This window comes from Micropterus salmoides, unplaced genomic scaffold (genome assembly GCF_014851395.1).
Source record: "Micropterus salmoides isolate LMB-PRFRI ecotype aquatic unplaced genomic scaffold, ASM1485139v1 Ms_hic_scaffold_21, whole genome shotgun sequence".
NCBI classification, from domain to species: Eukaryota; Metazoa; Chordata; class Actinopteri; order Centrarchiformes; family Centrarchidae; genus Micropterus; species Micropterus salmoides.
In genome coordinates this window covers 18,081,459-18,098,305 of record NW_024041262.1, presented here as the reverse complement: position 1 = coordinate 18,098,305, position 16,847 = coordinate 18,081,459, and the positions used below count along the sequence as shown (strand labels likewise).

The 16,847-nt window shown below is 39.8% G+C and overlaps 1 protein-coding gene across 2 annotated transcripts in view; it reads right to left on the bottom strand.

Moving 5' to 3' along the window:
* The window catches only part of dock1 (dedicator of cytokinesis 1), a 182,295-nt gene that overhangs the window by 11,903 nt on the left and 153,545 nt on the right, over positions 1-16,847 (bottom strand). For both annotated transcript variants that reach the window (XM_038736684.1, XM_038736685.1), the window contains exons 41-46: positions 13,340-13,481; positions 12,796-12,877; positions 10,712-10,796; positions 9,338-9,424; positions 7,465-7,641; positions 5,872-5,955 (exon numbers count right to left, since the gene is read on the bottom strand). In XM_038736684.1, coding sequence (XP_038592612.1) covers positions 5,872-5,955; positions 7,465-7,641; positions 9,338-9,424; positions 10,712-10,796; positions 12,796-12,877; positions 13,340-13,481 — 657 coding nt within the window. The remainder of the gene's footprint in view (positions 1-5,871; positions 5,956-7,464; positions 7,642-9,337; positions 9,425-10,711; positions 10,797-12,795; positions 12,878-13,339; positions 13,482-16,847) is intronic.

Sequence of the window (16,847 nt, the reverse complement as noted above, 5' to 3'; positions counted from 1 at the left end):
GCGACGTGCATGCAGTTGTCGGCAGCGCGGCATGCACGCAAAATTCACACGAGAGTGAGAGAGAGAGAGAGAGAGAGAGACAGAAGGGTCTCCAAAAAGCCTCAGTTTAGCTGGAAATTTACAGTGTAAGTTGAAATTGACTATCAGTCGACTATAGGCAGGACTTGACGATTCTGATTCGACTATGTAAATCCTTAGTCGGGGACAGCCCTATTAGCTACATGTCGGTTCTTCAATTATCAGAGGAATACACTACTGTCCCACCGCATACGTCCATTTTAACGCACATAACCTTTGGCCTCTTGGCCAAATATGCACAATGTGCATAGAATATATATCAGTCTGACTGTGTCTGTGTGCACAAAGAGGAAATATCACTGCAACCTTATCCAGGTGAAGTAGACAATAGTAGAGAAGGCTGTTGCCATGACACTCCTTCCCCCTGCCTCCCACCACCAACATCACGTCATAACAGGTATATATTAAACAGTGCAATGAGAAAGCATAGACAGACTACATGTATAGACATGTACTGTATGTGATGGATGTTTTCCTCTCCAACTCTGACACAAATAAAGACGCAATGCAACCCTTTCAGCAAACTGCCGCCTCTCACACTGTAGGCAGCTGGTGAATAGCAAAATCTAAACACACAACAGAGACAGCTCAGGTAGAAGGAGAGAGAGGGAGACAGAGCAAGGAGAGACTGAAACTGCTAGTAATTAGGAAACCCCAGTGCTACAGTCGATGTCAGCAAGCTCTGCTGACTAAATCTGGCAAGAGGAGGAAGCATCACCCCTTAGGGAGCCAGCATTTGAGTGTTTTTTTTTCCCTCTCCTGGTTTAAATCACAGGTTAACTTATTTTTTCAGAACATGGTGTTTCAATGCTACATGCCACCTTTGGCTGTGGTAAGGCAGTGAAGAACTGCACAATAACTCACCAGAAACTAGCAAAGTTGTTACAGTAAGCTGTGGTAATAGCAGACCTTTTCTTTCCCATGGCAACTTTAAAAAAATCCCCTAAATGTCTCACTGCTATAATAGAGAAATACTGTTAAAGGTAGGGTAGGGAATTTATTTCAGAAGCATTTTTTGTTGTATTTGTTGAAATTCTCTTTATATCCTGACAGCAATCGAACAAATGCTCTGACATAAAAATGGTACTCCGGTATCTTGGCTGTTGCAGGACTGTAAAAAGCATGGCCAATCATTTTATTTGGTTTGAAGGATCGTATTGTCTATCTGGCCTTGCTGCCTGTTTACCTACCTACCTACCTATGTTTCTGCCTGTGTGCACTGATTTTTTTTTTGGTTGGATACTTAGTTACTAGTTACTCCAATGTTGCCTAATCTAGATGTAATGGTGAAAGCAAAGCAGCACACACACATTAAAGGGGATATATATATATATGTAATAAATAAAATATATTATTAACATTTATATAAATCGGTTTGAGTCAGAGTGGTGCATTTGAAAAACATAAAGTGTAGAGTGCATGTTGTGTCACATGTTAAGTACAGTAGCTTCTATGGCTAACACAGCACCTTAGCCCTGAGCAAATGAAACAAAGAATCTGCTCACAAAAAGTACAAAGAAGTCTGTGAAATATCTGGTATAGGTGGGCCAGTAAATAGAAGACGTTGTGTGTGCTAACCTCTGATTCCCTAGAGACTGCTCACCTTTTTTCCTTTTCTCTGCGGGAAAACTGCCCCTCTACAGCAGGCTACAGCTAGAACAGACTTCACTCAGCTAACTCACAACACCAATTCAGTTTCGTGATGCAACCTTTTGTAATAATCTCAACGGTGCATGTTTTATTTACACGTTTCGACATGTGGTAGGCTCATTAACAGGGAGAGAAAAAATACTAATGCAGAAAGTAACACACATCTACAATGTTACTGATTGGGAAATCAGACACCCTCAGGTTCTCAACCATGTGTAATGCACTGCACTAATGTATTAAAAAGCAAACCATGATTAGAGAACACACAGTGGGCAGATCTGCTTGAAAAGAGCTACTGAGCATGTACCATTGTGTCCAAAATCAAAGATATTTCACTCACTGAATTTTAGTTCCTGTGCTGTGCTCCACAAAACCAAAGATTTGGCAAAATAAATGAGAGAAGGCTACAGACACCCTGCAAGGATTTCCCCTGATATGGAGCACCTTCATCATCACCGTTGGGACCTCTTGGAGGAGAGAGGAGAGAGCAGGAGGGTAAGAAAGAAAAGGTGAAGGAAAGAGAGGCAGAGGGAAAAGAGGTTACGAGTAAGAGAAAGGGGAGGGAGAGGAGTCACAGGGACAAAGTGCTGTGAGATGAAAAAGATAGAAATGGGGAGAAAAAAACTGTGAGAGTGAGAGCTGAGGCAAGATTCACGTCTCCCAGGATACCCACATCTTTTTATAGACATCAGGATGATTGAGTGCGACTGAGTGGCGGCATGGCAACAGAATTCTGCGTGGTGGCTGCACAGAGATAAGCTCATCGTGCAAGACACTTAAGCTGCATTGAAACCAAGCAGTCCATTCCAGTTCAGTTAATTTCAGCTTGTTACACATTAGAACGGTTATATTCGCGTTTTGATCTGCAAAAGTTGTGGATGGTAGCAAAAGATCCACCCCATACCACCCTGTTTATGTTACCCCTCTGTTGAGGTACGTAGCACACAGAAGGTGGACCTAGAAACACTGTAGTGTGTTGAGTGGTCGACAGAATCTTCACTTCTTGTGTGACAAAGGACTCAATGCACAAACCTGGCACTTTGAAAAACAGATGTTTCCTTATGTATATTATATCTTTCCATGCAAACCCCAACTTTTGAACTACACGTTCAACTTTCAAGCTGCACTTTGTGGACATGCAGTGATTACAAATGAAGTTAAGCGAATGCTAGTATAAGCTGACAAGAAGTATTAAATAAATAGCATTAGTGTTTAATATCAGCAGTGTCTCTGAGAGCCCAGTGTTCTTAGGTGAACCCTGTCACTCTATCCCTCTCTAATTCACAGTGAGCAGACTTCTGTGCCTAGGATGCTGGGACAGCCACATTGCCTTTGAGATGCCTGGTATTAAGGCTATGATGACATATTAAGACCTTTCATGAAGGTCACAAAGGTCTGGGAGACGTACACAGCCAGTGGTGAGTCAGACAGACTAATAAGCACTCTTCTATCTATGAGACAAAGGGACCAAAAGCACAAGCAAAAACCATAACCAAAGGACACCATATAGAAAAAGGAATTGTCATTGAAAGATGTGTTCATTTGCATCTGAACATGCTGTTGACGCCTTGGTCTGTGATTCAATTATTAAACACTCAGCTACCCTTAACAACTTTTAATAGAGAGGATCATGCTGTAGTGAGAAGATTTAGGTACTAATTTAGGCATCTGTATAGAGCGTTTGCTAATTATGACCAGAAACACCACAGAAAACACCTACTTTGCATTTGCCAGGGAGCTTTTTACAATACCCAATTTCCTGATTTCCAGTTGCTCATTTCCTCTCTAATTACTAGACGGGGACAATGGGTATTTCAGAATAATAGTGCACGCTGGCTCATTTCGAACCGTTTAGTTTGTTCACTGGAGCAGGCTTGACTTCATTTGTCTCATTTAGATAGCTTCAAGATGCGTGATAAACAAGCATGCTGGCTCTGGGAAGGAGACAGCTGATACCATTTCAAATCAACAACTCTGCGTTAGTCATCACTTTAAAAGTTCCCTTTGTGTGTATGTCTGGTGTGGGCTCTGCAAACATAGATCTGCTTTCTCTAAAACATGTCACTGTGATGATCACACCAAACAACTTCAATTGTATCTTTTTTGTGCTTAAGGGAGACATACCACCATGATTTCAAACACTTAGTTAGCATGAGTAAAGGACATTTTTAACCTGACACAGCTGCGAAGACAGAGCAACTTGTTTATCTTATAATGGTTTGACTGGGGAGTACAAAAAAGCTGCTGCTAATTAGTACTGTGTATTGTGGGTGGAGGATCATTTCAAAATTGCAGTGTGATTTCTAACACTATTTTAGTCCAGATGAAATCTCAAATTGATGCCGAAATGCATTTGGCTCTTTTCACGTCTGAGCATCACATTGGAAGCAACACAAAGCTTTGAAACAAAGTTAAAAATAACTGATAGTTATTAAAGGTAAAATCTAGTTGCATTCTCTAACCTTGTCAGATTTAATGTATTTGTGATATTCACTTCTTTCCAGGAGTAATGAAGTAGAGACACATTTATTTTTAGTATGCCCTCACCAGCTTTGTCAACTTCTACTTCAGTCAGTGATATCCTACATTTCCTCATGTTTACACAGTTTGAATGTCTTCAAAATTGAATATAGAAAAACTAGAGTAACAACTAGTTCTAAAAAACAGTCTTACATCTAAGGCAAAATGACTATGTAAGCAGCGTCACGAATGAAATTAACCTTGAAGACCAAAAAAGAAGCCAATAAGACGGGCATATTCCTGTGTGAATCATCGTGCCTTATAAAGACAAAAGGTTTCACAAAGACAAAACATCCTAACTTAACCATAACTTTTCAGATTTGGAGGAGTTTTACCAGAGATGCAGAACACAAAGATGACCTATTTTACAACAACAGAGAGGAGAACAACTATTGTAAATTCAATTACCTTTCTTTCCCCCTGCAACTAGCGATAGGAAGCAGACAGAGAATTTGTTCTCAATTCCTGGTTGAACCGTAACACAGGAAACTATGACTTCCTGAGTATTAAAATGACCCTTAGTTCAGAACTAAAAAGATAACAGAGTAATAAAAAAACCCTAAATAAAGCAAAAAACCCTAAGCCACAACTTTCTAAAATCCTAAAGGAAGCAAGTTTTTGTTATTCCTCTAGAAAGCAAAGATGGCCAGTAGTTTGTAAATCAATGATGAATGAGCTAAGATTGGTAGAGTTTCACAGTAAGCTGTTAAACAGAATGTATTGTTATGTATTCCAACAATGTGTGCGTATGTGCATTTCTTGTCTGTTGTGTGTGCACTTCCTTCAGGCTCAGTGAGGGTGCAGAGCTCACAAAACCGCCAGTGCTGATCTCTCGTTGCCTCTTCACACAGTGGAGCATCCTCCCTAACTTCAGAATGTTTGCTTCAGCACTCTCCCTTGCTATTATCTCCAGTGAACTCTTTAACACACTTTTCCCCTGCCCACTTCACTTACTGTCATTGGACACTGTTGGTAGTGCTCTCAAGTTCTTCAAACGATATTATATTTTCCGTTGTAACCTTTCAGAGTGATTTTTTTTTCTGCAGCAGCAGCACTTCAGTAAGGTGACAACATTTCAGGTATAAATGCCATAATATACAGAACAGAACAAGTATCCTTCAGCATTCAAACTCTCCACTGTGTATATGTAGGACTTTCAAATGTCAAAACACACTGCCTGGTGTCTACAGGGCCCTTATTGGGTGGTGCAGGACTCCCAAATTTCTACTGCTGATTCCATAACTCATATATTCAACCCATATTAACTTATATAAGTGAATAGCCCAATGAAAATTCATGCAAAATAAAAACGCTCATTTATTCCAAGGCCAAGTTTTCATGCCTTTCACGCTCCTCCATACCATCTAATCATTCTCAGTATGTTGGCTGCCTGTAGGCTACGCCTTTATCTGCTCTTTATATGTGCTATAGAAAACGAAATACCATGGAATATGATGAAATATGTAATCTTTTAAAGTAAACAAGCATGTAATTTGTGACGAGCAGTGCGTGACACTTTTCCTTGAACCCTGACATCTTTGGTGAGACAGACTGATACTTTATAAACTACAGTATGACGCTTTACCATGATCATATGCAGGCCATTCTGAACTTCAGTCTTACCTGCCAGGCGATAAGGTCCTTCAGTTTTTCTATCTTCTCAAGGTCCTCTGGGTGTTCCTGCATGTACTTATCATTGAAGAAAGCCTAGAGAAGAGGGAGAATAGATACTGGATTAAGTAAGTTTGTATGAAGGGGGAAAGGAGGAATAAGTTCAAGGGAAAACGGAAGGAACAATGTCAAATGTGGAGAAGTTTGTGATATTAAAAAAAAGAAAAGAAAGAGGACAAAAAAGTCAAGGGGGAAAGCATTGGGAGGGGCTGTTAAGATGAGAAAAATGTAGTCAAGACATTCATCTTTCCTCTACCACCTGCACTATTTCACTGAGATGAAGGAATGACCTGAGGGCAAAGAATTCACGTCGCTTCATCGTCTGACTCATACTGCACTGTTTCACAAGACCAATATGAATCTATTCCGGGTTGTGATATATGCTGGGAAACCAACGGGCTATCACGTTTTTTTTATCATCAGACAGAAAGTAAAAAGAGTTTCTATTTCCACATGAGTCACTTTTCTGTTACGGTGAATGGTGTGTGCAGCTCACAAACCAGTGAGAAATGTGATGAAAAGCAGGATACAAGGAAGATAGAGTTGAGCCTTTCAAAAGAAAAAAAGGGCTCAGGTCGCATCACACAAAAACTGATTTATGATGACCTATGACGTTCAGAGGCAAACAATATGTGAGTGAGTTGTCACAAGTGTAGTGATAAAAATATTCAGGCTGATGGCATGAGAGCTTTTGGGACTTGAAATATGCATGAGATTATGATTAGATTTCACAGCATGAAATCAAACCCAGGGAAAAAAAATTGGTTCATCTGAATTAGTTTTGAATATAGTTTGACATATTAGAAATTCATGAAGTGTACTATTACCTTATTAGCCTTAATATACGTGCATGCAAAAGCATATACCACAAACACTTCTACTTCAGGAATATAAAATGTCTTATAAAGAAATAGTTTGACATCATGGGAAATGCTTATTAATTTTCTTTTAGATGAGTTAGATGAGAAGATATTGATGCCACCATAATGTCTGTATGCAAGATATTAAGATGGAGCAATAGGCAGTTAGCTTAGCATAAAGAATGGAAAAGAGGGGAAACAGCTAGCATGGCTCTGTCCCGTTGCCTATCAGCAACTCTAAAGTTCAGTAGGTAACATTTTCTGAGTCATTTGTTTAACGTTTACAACAAAGTTTAAAAACCACAAGTTGTGTGTTACAGGAAATTGTGCTGGACTATTTCATGGCCTGGTGCAGCCTGGTGAGCAAACTGTGACGACAAGGCTCCACTTAGGTTATGTAAGGTGTGTTATGAGCTTTAGAGGTGCTGGTAGGTGGATTTTGTTACCTTAGGAAAGAAGCAGCTTTCAATCTTTATGCTAAGCTAACTGTCTTCTGGCTCCAGCTTCGCATTAAGCAGACAGACACGGGGGTGGTATTAATGTTCTCATCTAACTCGAACAAAAAGCGTATTTCCCAAAATTAAATAAATAATTCCTTTATGACATGTAGTGATGGATATACAAGTGTAAAGGTTGAGACAATATAGTGATGGAATAAATCCAGAACTTTTTTCATGTTGACTACCTTCTCATAGTTTGTAAAACCTCCCATGACAGCTGGGTCCACAATCCCATTCAGCAGCATGGAGAGGGGATTGATGGGAAGGTTGGGATCGTTGAGATGCCTTTGCACCATGCTGCTGATCTTCTCATTGGTCAGCTGCATCGTTTCCATGGCGTTCTCCAGTGGACTGATCTCTTCCTGTGAAGCACATTAAGTTAAGGTGTCACCAAATATTCTCAGCAATCATTCACCTGTTTGAGTACTCTATATATATATATATATATACACACTGTACATCACAACTGTCTAAATAATCCCAACAATAAAGCGGAAACATTTTGTATTCAACAACTAGGCATAGGTTATTAGAAGATGGGCTTAGAGAAGCAATGAATAATTTTTCACTGTGCCCATAAATTAACCTGCAAGTGTTAAATGAAGATGTATAATGCATTGGTGTAGGGGGATTTTAATTCCCATGTCAACAAAATATGATAAAGAAAAGATAAATAAAATACGTGGATATGCTGTTTCCACTACAGTGTGAAAGCAAATTCCACCTCAACCTGGGTGACTCCGTGTGGGGGCCATCTCATTACTTTGGATGAAAAAATATCACCTCCTTGCAGCTTGCATGTAAGAATGTAGAAGAAACATGAGTGAATTGTTGAGTAAATGTCAGATTTAGACCCCAGCCAAAAAAATAAAGATGTTGTGCCAGGGAGCCAAATCTCCAATCTGTGCCGGTATGTCTCAGGCCAGCTTGATAAAAAGTATTGTCAGATGGCGGGCTTTAGCTTGGTGAATCTCAGCCCAGTCATTAAGCTTTAAATAGTGTGTCTGACCTCTGGGACCTGGCCTCTCCCTGGCTCATCTGGAGGGCAAGCTGCTCCTGACAGTATGTTCCAACCCAGCCTGAAGACTTTGAATTAGTGTGGCAATGGAGGATTACACTTCACTACATGGACTCAGGAGTTGGGTGGGTGGGGGTTGAAATCTTTGTAGTGAAATGATTGTGCTAAGGATGTAGCAACCAGACGGATCATAGTGGTGAGCTAAATGCCCAAGCTGCCTGGTGTGTGGGTGTCATGTGCTGCTATTTGAATGGTGGCTTTGAATGTAGAGTGAGCAAAATATAGCAAAACATAACCTCTGAGAAGAGGAAGAGAAGTGCCCCTTTCCAAAGCTTTCACCAGCACAGCCATGAAAGTGACTAATCAAAGCAACAAATAAAGAGTAATTGATTGTGGAAAACTAACTAATAATGCTAAGTAGTGCATTTGTTTTGGGACAAACTAATAACACGTTAAAAGGATGAAGTGGGTGTCTTGGCTCTAAGTGAGACTGTAATCTGCTCCAACTTATATTACTGTACTCATTTCTCCGGACTCCCTCTCCCAACAGAAAACATCTCAGTCCAAAATGGGAGCACCAGAGCAGGATTTTAATTAGTCAAAGCAACAGAGCTAAAATAATGAAATTTTTATGCAGTTTCAGTGGGATGGAGAGGATGTGCCCATTCCTAAAGTAAACACTAAAGTCATTTGTTGCAGTCAGACCGTCCACTCATCAACGGGTTTTCAATACAGCAATGCAGGTAATTGTATTACAGGAAAATCAACAGCGAGTGAATTCTGAACTCTCCTCAAGTTGTATTTGTGCTCTCTAGCTATTTTCAGGGGACACAGCCTTTAAGGAGTGCTTCGTGAATCAATGTGGGCCCTCTGGCAGAGAGGAAACAAGCCCTGTCATTAGTCTGGGGAGTGGCACACCTGTGTCCACATGGCTGTCTATTCAGCTTAAGTGGACAAATCATATTGATTGCCTCAGAGCAAGGCTGCAGATCCTCATCTGATTAGGAGGCCTGCCTGGCACACAGGCCCTTCATACTCACTGTGGACACTGACTTGACTTCAAACCAGCGTAGGATGCCAGGAAGTTTGTACGCTGTCGTGTACGTGGTCCTCTCAATCCACATGTTCTGTTAACAAAATGACAAAGACACAAAATAAGAACAATGACAAAGTAACACAGCTCAGAAATGAACTGACATGACAAGGCCCTTTAAACACATACATTTGCTGCTGTTTTTGTGCCAAACCACATTAAAAGAAGCTTTAAGACTCTTGTTGCAAGAATGAGTGAAAGATGATGTAATTTCAATCAAAGCCCATTGAAGGTGGGCTGGTGGGAACGAAACCTTCCTGTCTGGACGGCAGCTCATTAACCCCCTCTAACAGACAACCCAAATAAGATGGGATCTCATGTAATACATCATGGAGCTCAAATAATGACTTTAAATCTCAAGAACAAAAACACACCACAGGATATGATGATTTCCCTTGCCAGAGGATTTCAACCTGTATGCCATTTTATTAGTGTGCCGGAGGGAGAATTAAAGTAAAGACAGTCAGCTTTAGAGCATACTCACTACTCACATTGCAGAGATGGCAAATTACAGAGATGTGTGTACACTGACATGTTTAAGATGTATGACATATGCAATATATCTGGCAATGGGTATCCATCAGAATGGAGAGAGTGCCATTGGTCTGTCAACATAATAGAGTAAGTCTGAGATGAGTTAAATACATCATCCTGCTCTGCTGAAGTCATGCTGCAGTAATCACACAGAGGAATTCATGAATGGGTTTAATTTGTCATCCGTGTCATTTGCAACCTGCATATTAAGTGTGGACATAACATCATTCATTATATGTACTAAAAATCAGGACTCGACAGTAAGCACTAGCACCAAGCAACCAGATTTAGATCACTGTCAACAATTTCATTTTGTCTGGATCGTCTTGTTGGCAACCAGTTTTCCTGTGTTTACAAATAAAAATGACATAAAATTATCTGTATCCCTCTTGCTTAGTGTAAAATTTTCTGTCTATGTAAATGAGAAGTTTGCTGTGCTATTGATGATTTACTCAGGTGGAAATATGTGTGGGGCATAAACCTCCAACAACAATCCAGCATCCTATAATAAATGAGAAACAAGCAGAAACAAGAAACGAGCAGATTATTTCGGCAAAGGAGAAGTGCTTTGCCGAAATATTTTGACAGATTTGTGAACAATATTTGAGAGAAATAGGCCTTTTGTGTACATAGAGAAAGTCTTTTGTTCAGTGTATATTTATACACACACACACACACACACACACACACACATAAATACATACATTTGCTGTTAAATATATGTTAACAAATAATACATAAAAACCCTTAAAAAAAATAAATGGACAAGCTAAAAAAAGAAAATTACCGCAAACTCGTTGTCAGGATCCTTCTCTCCCTTCCTAACTGGCTTGGAGTACTGGAATTTATGGACTTCATTTACTGTGTAGAAACTGGGGAGGGAGAAAATCAGCACATGAGTAAATTAAAACTATTATGGACAATCTACAGCTTGATTCAACGGTTGATTGCTTTGCTTCAGGTCAGCACAGGACAGCCCCCCTCCAGGCTAGATGTGCCAAAAACTATGACATTTAGCATGCTGGATTTAACTAGTTTCCTAAGGCACAGCCTAGTCTACATGGTAAATAAATTCATTTTTGGGTCACACACATCACTGGTAGCCCCTTACGTTAGTCCAACATGTCAGACATGTAGAGAAGCAACAGCATTAGCGACAGAAGCACACAACTAGCAGGGATGAATTTTGCTTAATCAGGTTAATAGACTTTTCACAATAGGAAAATGATGGTGTTACACAGTGGCTGTAGGAGCAGCTGCTTGGGCACATACATGGTACACCACATAGACGCATTACTTGCTCTTTTTCCATCTTTCTATCTGTCTCTCTTGCTGACAGAAATCCATTCACACTCTTGTGGGGAAATGAGTACATATATATTGTCCTTATACAGCATATTGCATTCCCCATTACTAAAACAATGCCATATGGTTTGAAGAGCATGGTTTGCCTTTATTTGTAAAAAAAAAAAAATAAATGAATAAAATATGAAAGGAATCACTGCAATTCCAAAACCACTGCCCTTTTATTTTTGTTATAGCAACAATAAGTATGTACAGATGGGATGCACATGGGGATTTTTCTACTAAGCACAGTTAATGTTTTGCTAATGAACAGACCTCAAAATGTGACATTAAACTACATAGAGAAATTGGGCTCAGGTCTTACTGGTACTTGTGCCATTTATATTATACCAACAATCAGATGTTCCCTTCTGTGCTTGGTCACAAAGGGCAACACATTATTTAAGCATGATGTGACCCATGTCCAAATTGGGAAGCTGAAGAAAGTGTGGCATTAAACCCAAAAAAAAATTAAACCTGAGCCTCCGAGCTTCCGATCTTATAAACAGATTATTAAAGCAGCTTTAAATCAGCTGCTCTACCCCAATTAAGCCTTTTACATGTCATTAGCTGGAAGGGCTTGAGATGATGCAGTTGCATGGTCTGGACAAAGCAAGGTCAGAAAGGGGTGTGCTCTGCCTGCTGCTTGTGACCCTTTGGCTCAAACAGCTCAGTCCCATTGCTATGCACCGTTGATCTTTTGCACTGAATCAGAGAATAAATGAGAGACAACAGACAGAGAGAGCGAGAGAGAGAGAGTGACCCGGGGAAAATCACGGTGAGAGACGAAGAAAAACACAGAGAGAACAGAGCTGGCAGAGAAAGAGAGACAGACAGACAGTTGGTCTCTCCAAACACGGTTGTCTAATCTAGGCTATTAACAGAGTTACATATTCCAATCAGACACAGTTAGCAAATAAGCCAACAGGCTGCTGGAAGGGGATGTGACCAATGGTGCAGGTTTGTGATAATATCAGTGTGCAGGTATATTTGCCTAAAGGTTTTCCAAGTAAATGTCTTCTTTTAATTATGTCCATTGAAGCGTTGGGTGGCATATCAAAGTGAATTTGCACAGCTGAGTGATGCAGTGGGTGATGGCTGGCATACAGATGGGCAAACAAGTGGGGGAGTAGGGGTCCAGTGTTTGCTGTGGCCCCAGTGCACGACACAGAGGTATTAATGATGTCAGAGAGACAATGTTATACTTGGCACAGTGACTAATAACAGATGGCAGGCGCAAGTTAATAATCACAAAAACGAGAAGAAGGTCAGCTGCTGTTTGTTCTAGAGAGACACACATTTACATCAAGATGTAATCGCTTGTACCACAATGGTCCTAAATGCACACTCTTGAAAATGCTAATGCACTTTTTTTTGCATGTCATCACGAGCTCTCTAAATTGTTTTTGACTGAGTGGGAAAAGTAAATTGGGCTGGTTTAATTTGAAATGCATGCTGTGACTTTGAGTAACATACTTTGTAATTGTAAAGAAATGAATGTGTGTGGAATGGGGATATCCTGCTTACCTCACTATTTGTTCAGAGACGGGTTTGTTCTGGAACTTGGCAGGCAGGTCTAGGATGGGTTTCACTGTGAAACACTGGATGTCTTCAGCAGAAACATCAAGGAAATAAATTAAACTGTTGAACTCAAATGAATGAAATACAATTAGGCCCTGGTGATAATTCAGTATTACTGTTAATCGACATTCAGTGAAATCAACTTGTAAAATACAATCTTATAGGTTTTCTTATCATTTCATAAAATTCTATTGCCCAAGACAATTTTTAGCATATATGTAAACCATTTTGTCTGATGTAATACAGAACAGTGGGGTATTTAACTGCATTAGACATGAATTTCATTACATTGACCAAAATGCAACACTGGAAAAAGATATGTATTATTAATATTTAAACCATGTCTCCCAGCCAGCTGCACCAAAAGAAATTATGAAAAACAGCCTGATGAAATTTGAAAAATTATTCTAATAAAAACTAAAAAGCAAAAATTAGATAACATCTTCCGCTACACTGTCGAACGTTAATCAATGATTTGCGCTGAGGATACATTGTCCAGAAGAACACTTTGTGTCCTCGCTCGGTGGTGTTGTCGTCTTCATCTTCTCTGCGTTGGGAAACTGTGTGAGAAGACGTGCTTCAAAATCCTCCCTGCGCTCATACTCCTTCCCGCGGTAGATGAACATTTTGTTCTGACGGAAAATAAAGAAAACAGTGAGACCACAATCATGCAGTTTGCACAGATTATATAGGCATAAAGTACATTGTCCCCATTTTATGAATATGGCAGTATGAGAACATACAGCTTCATTTCATAGACCATTTCACATGAGGATTAGATCCAGTAGCTAGAAATCATAAATGATAGCTGTAAGGACAAACATGGGACAATAACAAAATTGTAATATTAAAAGAATGTTACATGGCTGAGAGTGGCTTTGATTTGTGAATTTACTTGGCCGGGTACTGTGGCTGGGTTAAAATACATTATTATAATCTCCATATTAAATCCTTGGAAATGAGGGTAACAGAAAGTTCTTGGCACAGATTCAGTGAATAGTCAATCCCAGCTGAGTTCAGAGGGGGCTTGCATGGGGAGGATTTCTGTTTTAGTGAACTGCAAACAGCTACTACCATTTTGCCAAAGGCTCTTTTCACAAACTGCAGCAAGCTACAGCTACTGATGAAGTTGCCTTCAAACCACTGTAATGGTTCAGACATCTTGCCAATGTCCATCAGTGTGGTAAAATCTCAGCCCCTGAGGTACCCCACACCATCTTCACATCTCCGAGGCTTAATCTATTTTGGAAACCATCAAGTTGCTCTCATAGAGGGCTAGATATGAATCGCCAGCTTCATTCATTATCATCACCATGTTGACATTAGACTATAAACACAGCTTGAAAGTCAAGACTTTACCTAGGGAGAATAGTCTTGCCATTTTTACATTTCCTTCTTTCTGAGACCATCATTGCACAATAGCAATCTCAATTCCCCAATTAATTAAAGGAATTGCAGCCATGAAATATGGCTGCTTTGATAGATAAGTTGACAAAAGCACACTGATTTCCAGAGTCATCTCCTCTAACGCAGGAGAATCTGCTAAATCTCCGTGACAACGCACTGCTGCAGTTTTCATATGGTGAATAACTACAGCATTACATTACATTCATTCATTTAGCAGACGCTTTTATCCAAAGCGACTTACAATTGCTTTATGTGTCAGAGGTCGAGACACGAGGGGTTAAGTGTCTTGCTCAGGGACACAATGGTGGATGGGTCACAGTGGGGAACTGAAACCAGGCATGTGTCTTATCCATTATTCCATCACCACAACCACCCCTACAAGATTTGCTTCTATATTTTATATAAATCATTCAAATCTGATCAAGGCCATTTAATGTTTTTCATTAAATGCACTATGCATCACCATAGTGTATGCGTATTCATAAGACGACAGCCACTTTCCATAATGTTGTTGAGCCTTCTGGTCATGCATACCGTAATCTCAATATCACAATTCTCATTTTCATTACCCTCAAACCTACACAGGCTAGTTCTGGAAAAGAAAAATCACAAATTCCTCCTAAATTTGTCTTTTCTTTCTTGGCTGGTGGCTAAAAAAGGCAATTTCATATAGCCAAGAGACAAAGCAGCAACAGTTCTTATAGCTGCAATGTGATCAAGTTCAAATGAAACAAATACGATCAGATTTTAAGCGCCTTGGACATGCTTGAAGAAAGACAGGCTTGTAACATATGGGGAAAAGGGTAACAGGAACCCCTATGAGATGTCAATGAGAAGTCTCGCCCTCTTTGCAGTGATGATTTGCTGTAAAATGTATGGATACTTCCTTTTAAAGTGCAGAATAAGATAAGTTTTAACAGACACAGAGACTGATAAAAGGTCATCTTGTTTTATTTTGAAACAAAAATAAGTTGAGGGCTCCTAAAAATGTATGAGGCAGGAATGTTCCTTCCTCTCCCTGAGTGTGCTCAGGGGTCTGTCTGAGGAACATCTTGAATGATAGAACATGACAGCTCATATCTGAGCGTCGCTGAATGTGGTGTGTTAGGATACATATTTCAAACCAACTTTCACACACCCTCAATTACTCTTTAAGCTGAGCGCGCACAGGAAACCCAATACAAGGATTAAGTAAAGTTTAGGATTGATAGGAAGAGAAGGAAGAGGAGGAGAAATATGCAGACTGGATGTAAAAGAGAGAAACAATTGTAGAGGAAACCTGTCTTTGAAATACTGAGAATACATTTAACATGTAAAAAAAAAGCTGAGAGCAACTGAGGATTCTTTATAGAGCAAATAAATGCAATAGAAGCTTGAAGTCTTGCTTCAAAGCTTCTTAAAAAGGGAATAATGACTTTCAAAGTTGAAATAATAACTTAGGTTAGTAACAGAAGAATTTAACAGTCTCTACAAGTACCCACCAATGGAAACAAACAAAAACCTTTGGGTTTTTGCACAGATCTACATGAAAAGGAATATAACTGGGACCAATGGCTAGCTGCGTCTGCAGATCTAAACAAATGACATGATCCAGAGCATTTTACAATTAGCGCCCTTGTGTCTAACTATATTAACAACTAATAAATCATAAGCAGCTAAATTAAGCACTCTTGCACAAAATCAATTCTTAAGGGGTGCGGGTGGGTGTAGGGTGGTGGTGGATACAAATTGCCTTTATCAGAGTATTGATTTTCTCACATAATTGTCATTACCCTGAGGACACAGCGATGATGCAACACAAACAGCAGTGGGGGGTGTGAAACAACCCTTAGACTATATTTATCTTAATAAGTAAACCCCCTACTTGGATACATCCCTATGTACTAACACAGAACTCTTTCAACATAATTACGAAGTACGACAAGAGGTCGTAAAAATTCAGAGCCCGTATAGCAGGACAATGTAACAGCCATAACGCAACCACAACTGTGGTGGCGCAATGGATAATACACATGCCTTTGGTGTGAGAGACCCGGGTTCAATTCCCATCCACCAATGTGTCCCTGAGCAAGAGGTGTGCAACCTCTGATAAATAGCAATTGTAAGTCGCTTTGAACAAAAGTGTCAGCTAAATGAATAAAGGTAAATGTAACTGACTCACTCTATCTTTACATTTTTTTGGCTACACTAATTCAGCAAAAAGTAAAAAGGTTAAAATAATTAAGGAAAAACTGTGTTGCAATAGTGGCTAATATTTACTTACCTGAATATTCAAGACCAGCTTGTACACTACCTTGTAACTACTTTAGCATAAGGAGCACCACGATTTAAAAAGACAAAACAGTATATGGCTAAATTGAGTGCAGATTTTTATTGGCAAAGGCAACCTGGCACACACTTGCCCCAGTTATTTCAGGTAAGGTCAAACTGCCTCCATAATAATAAAAAAAGAGAACTCAAAGCTGTCCTCACAGGCTGTTTAAATAGCCAGTAAGATTAGGCCAGTGCAGCTTGCCCTGTCTGTAATGGAGTTTCTGCCCTGACAGATGAAAGGGGTTAGAAGGGGCACATGGATCTCGGAGAGTAGCAAA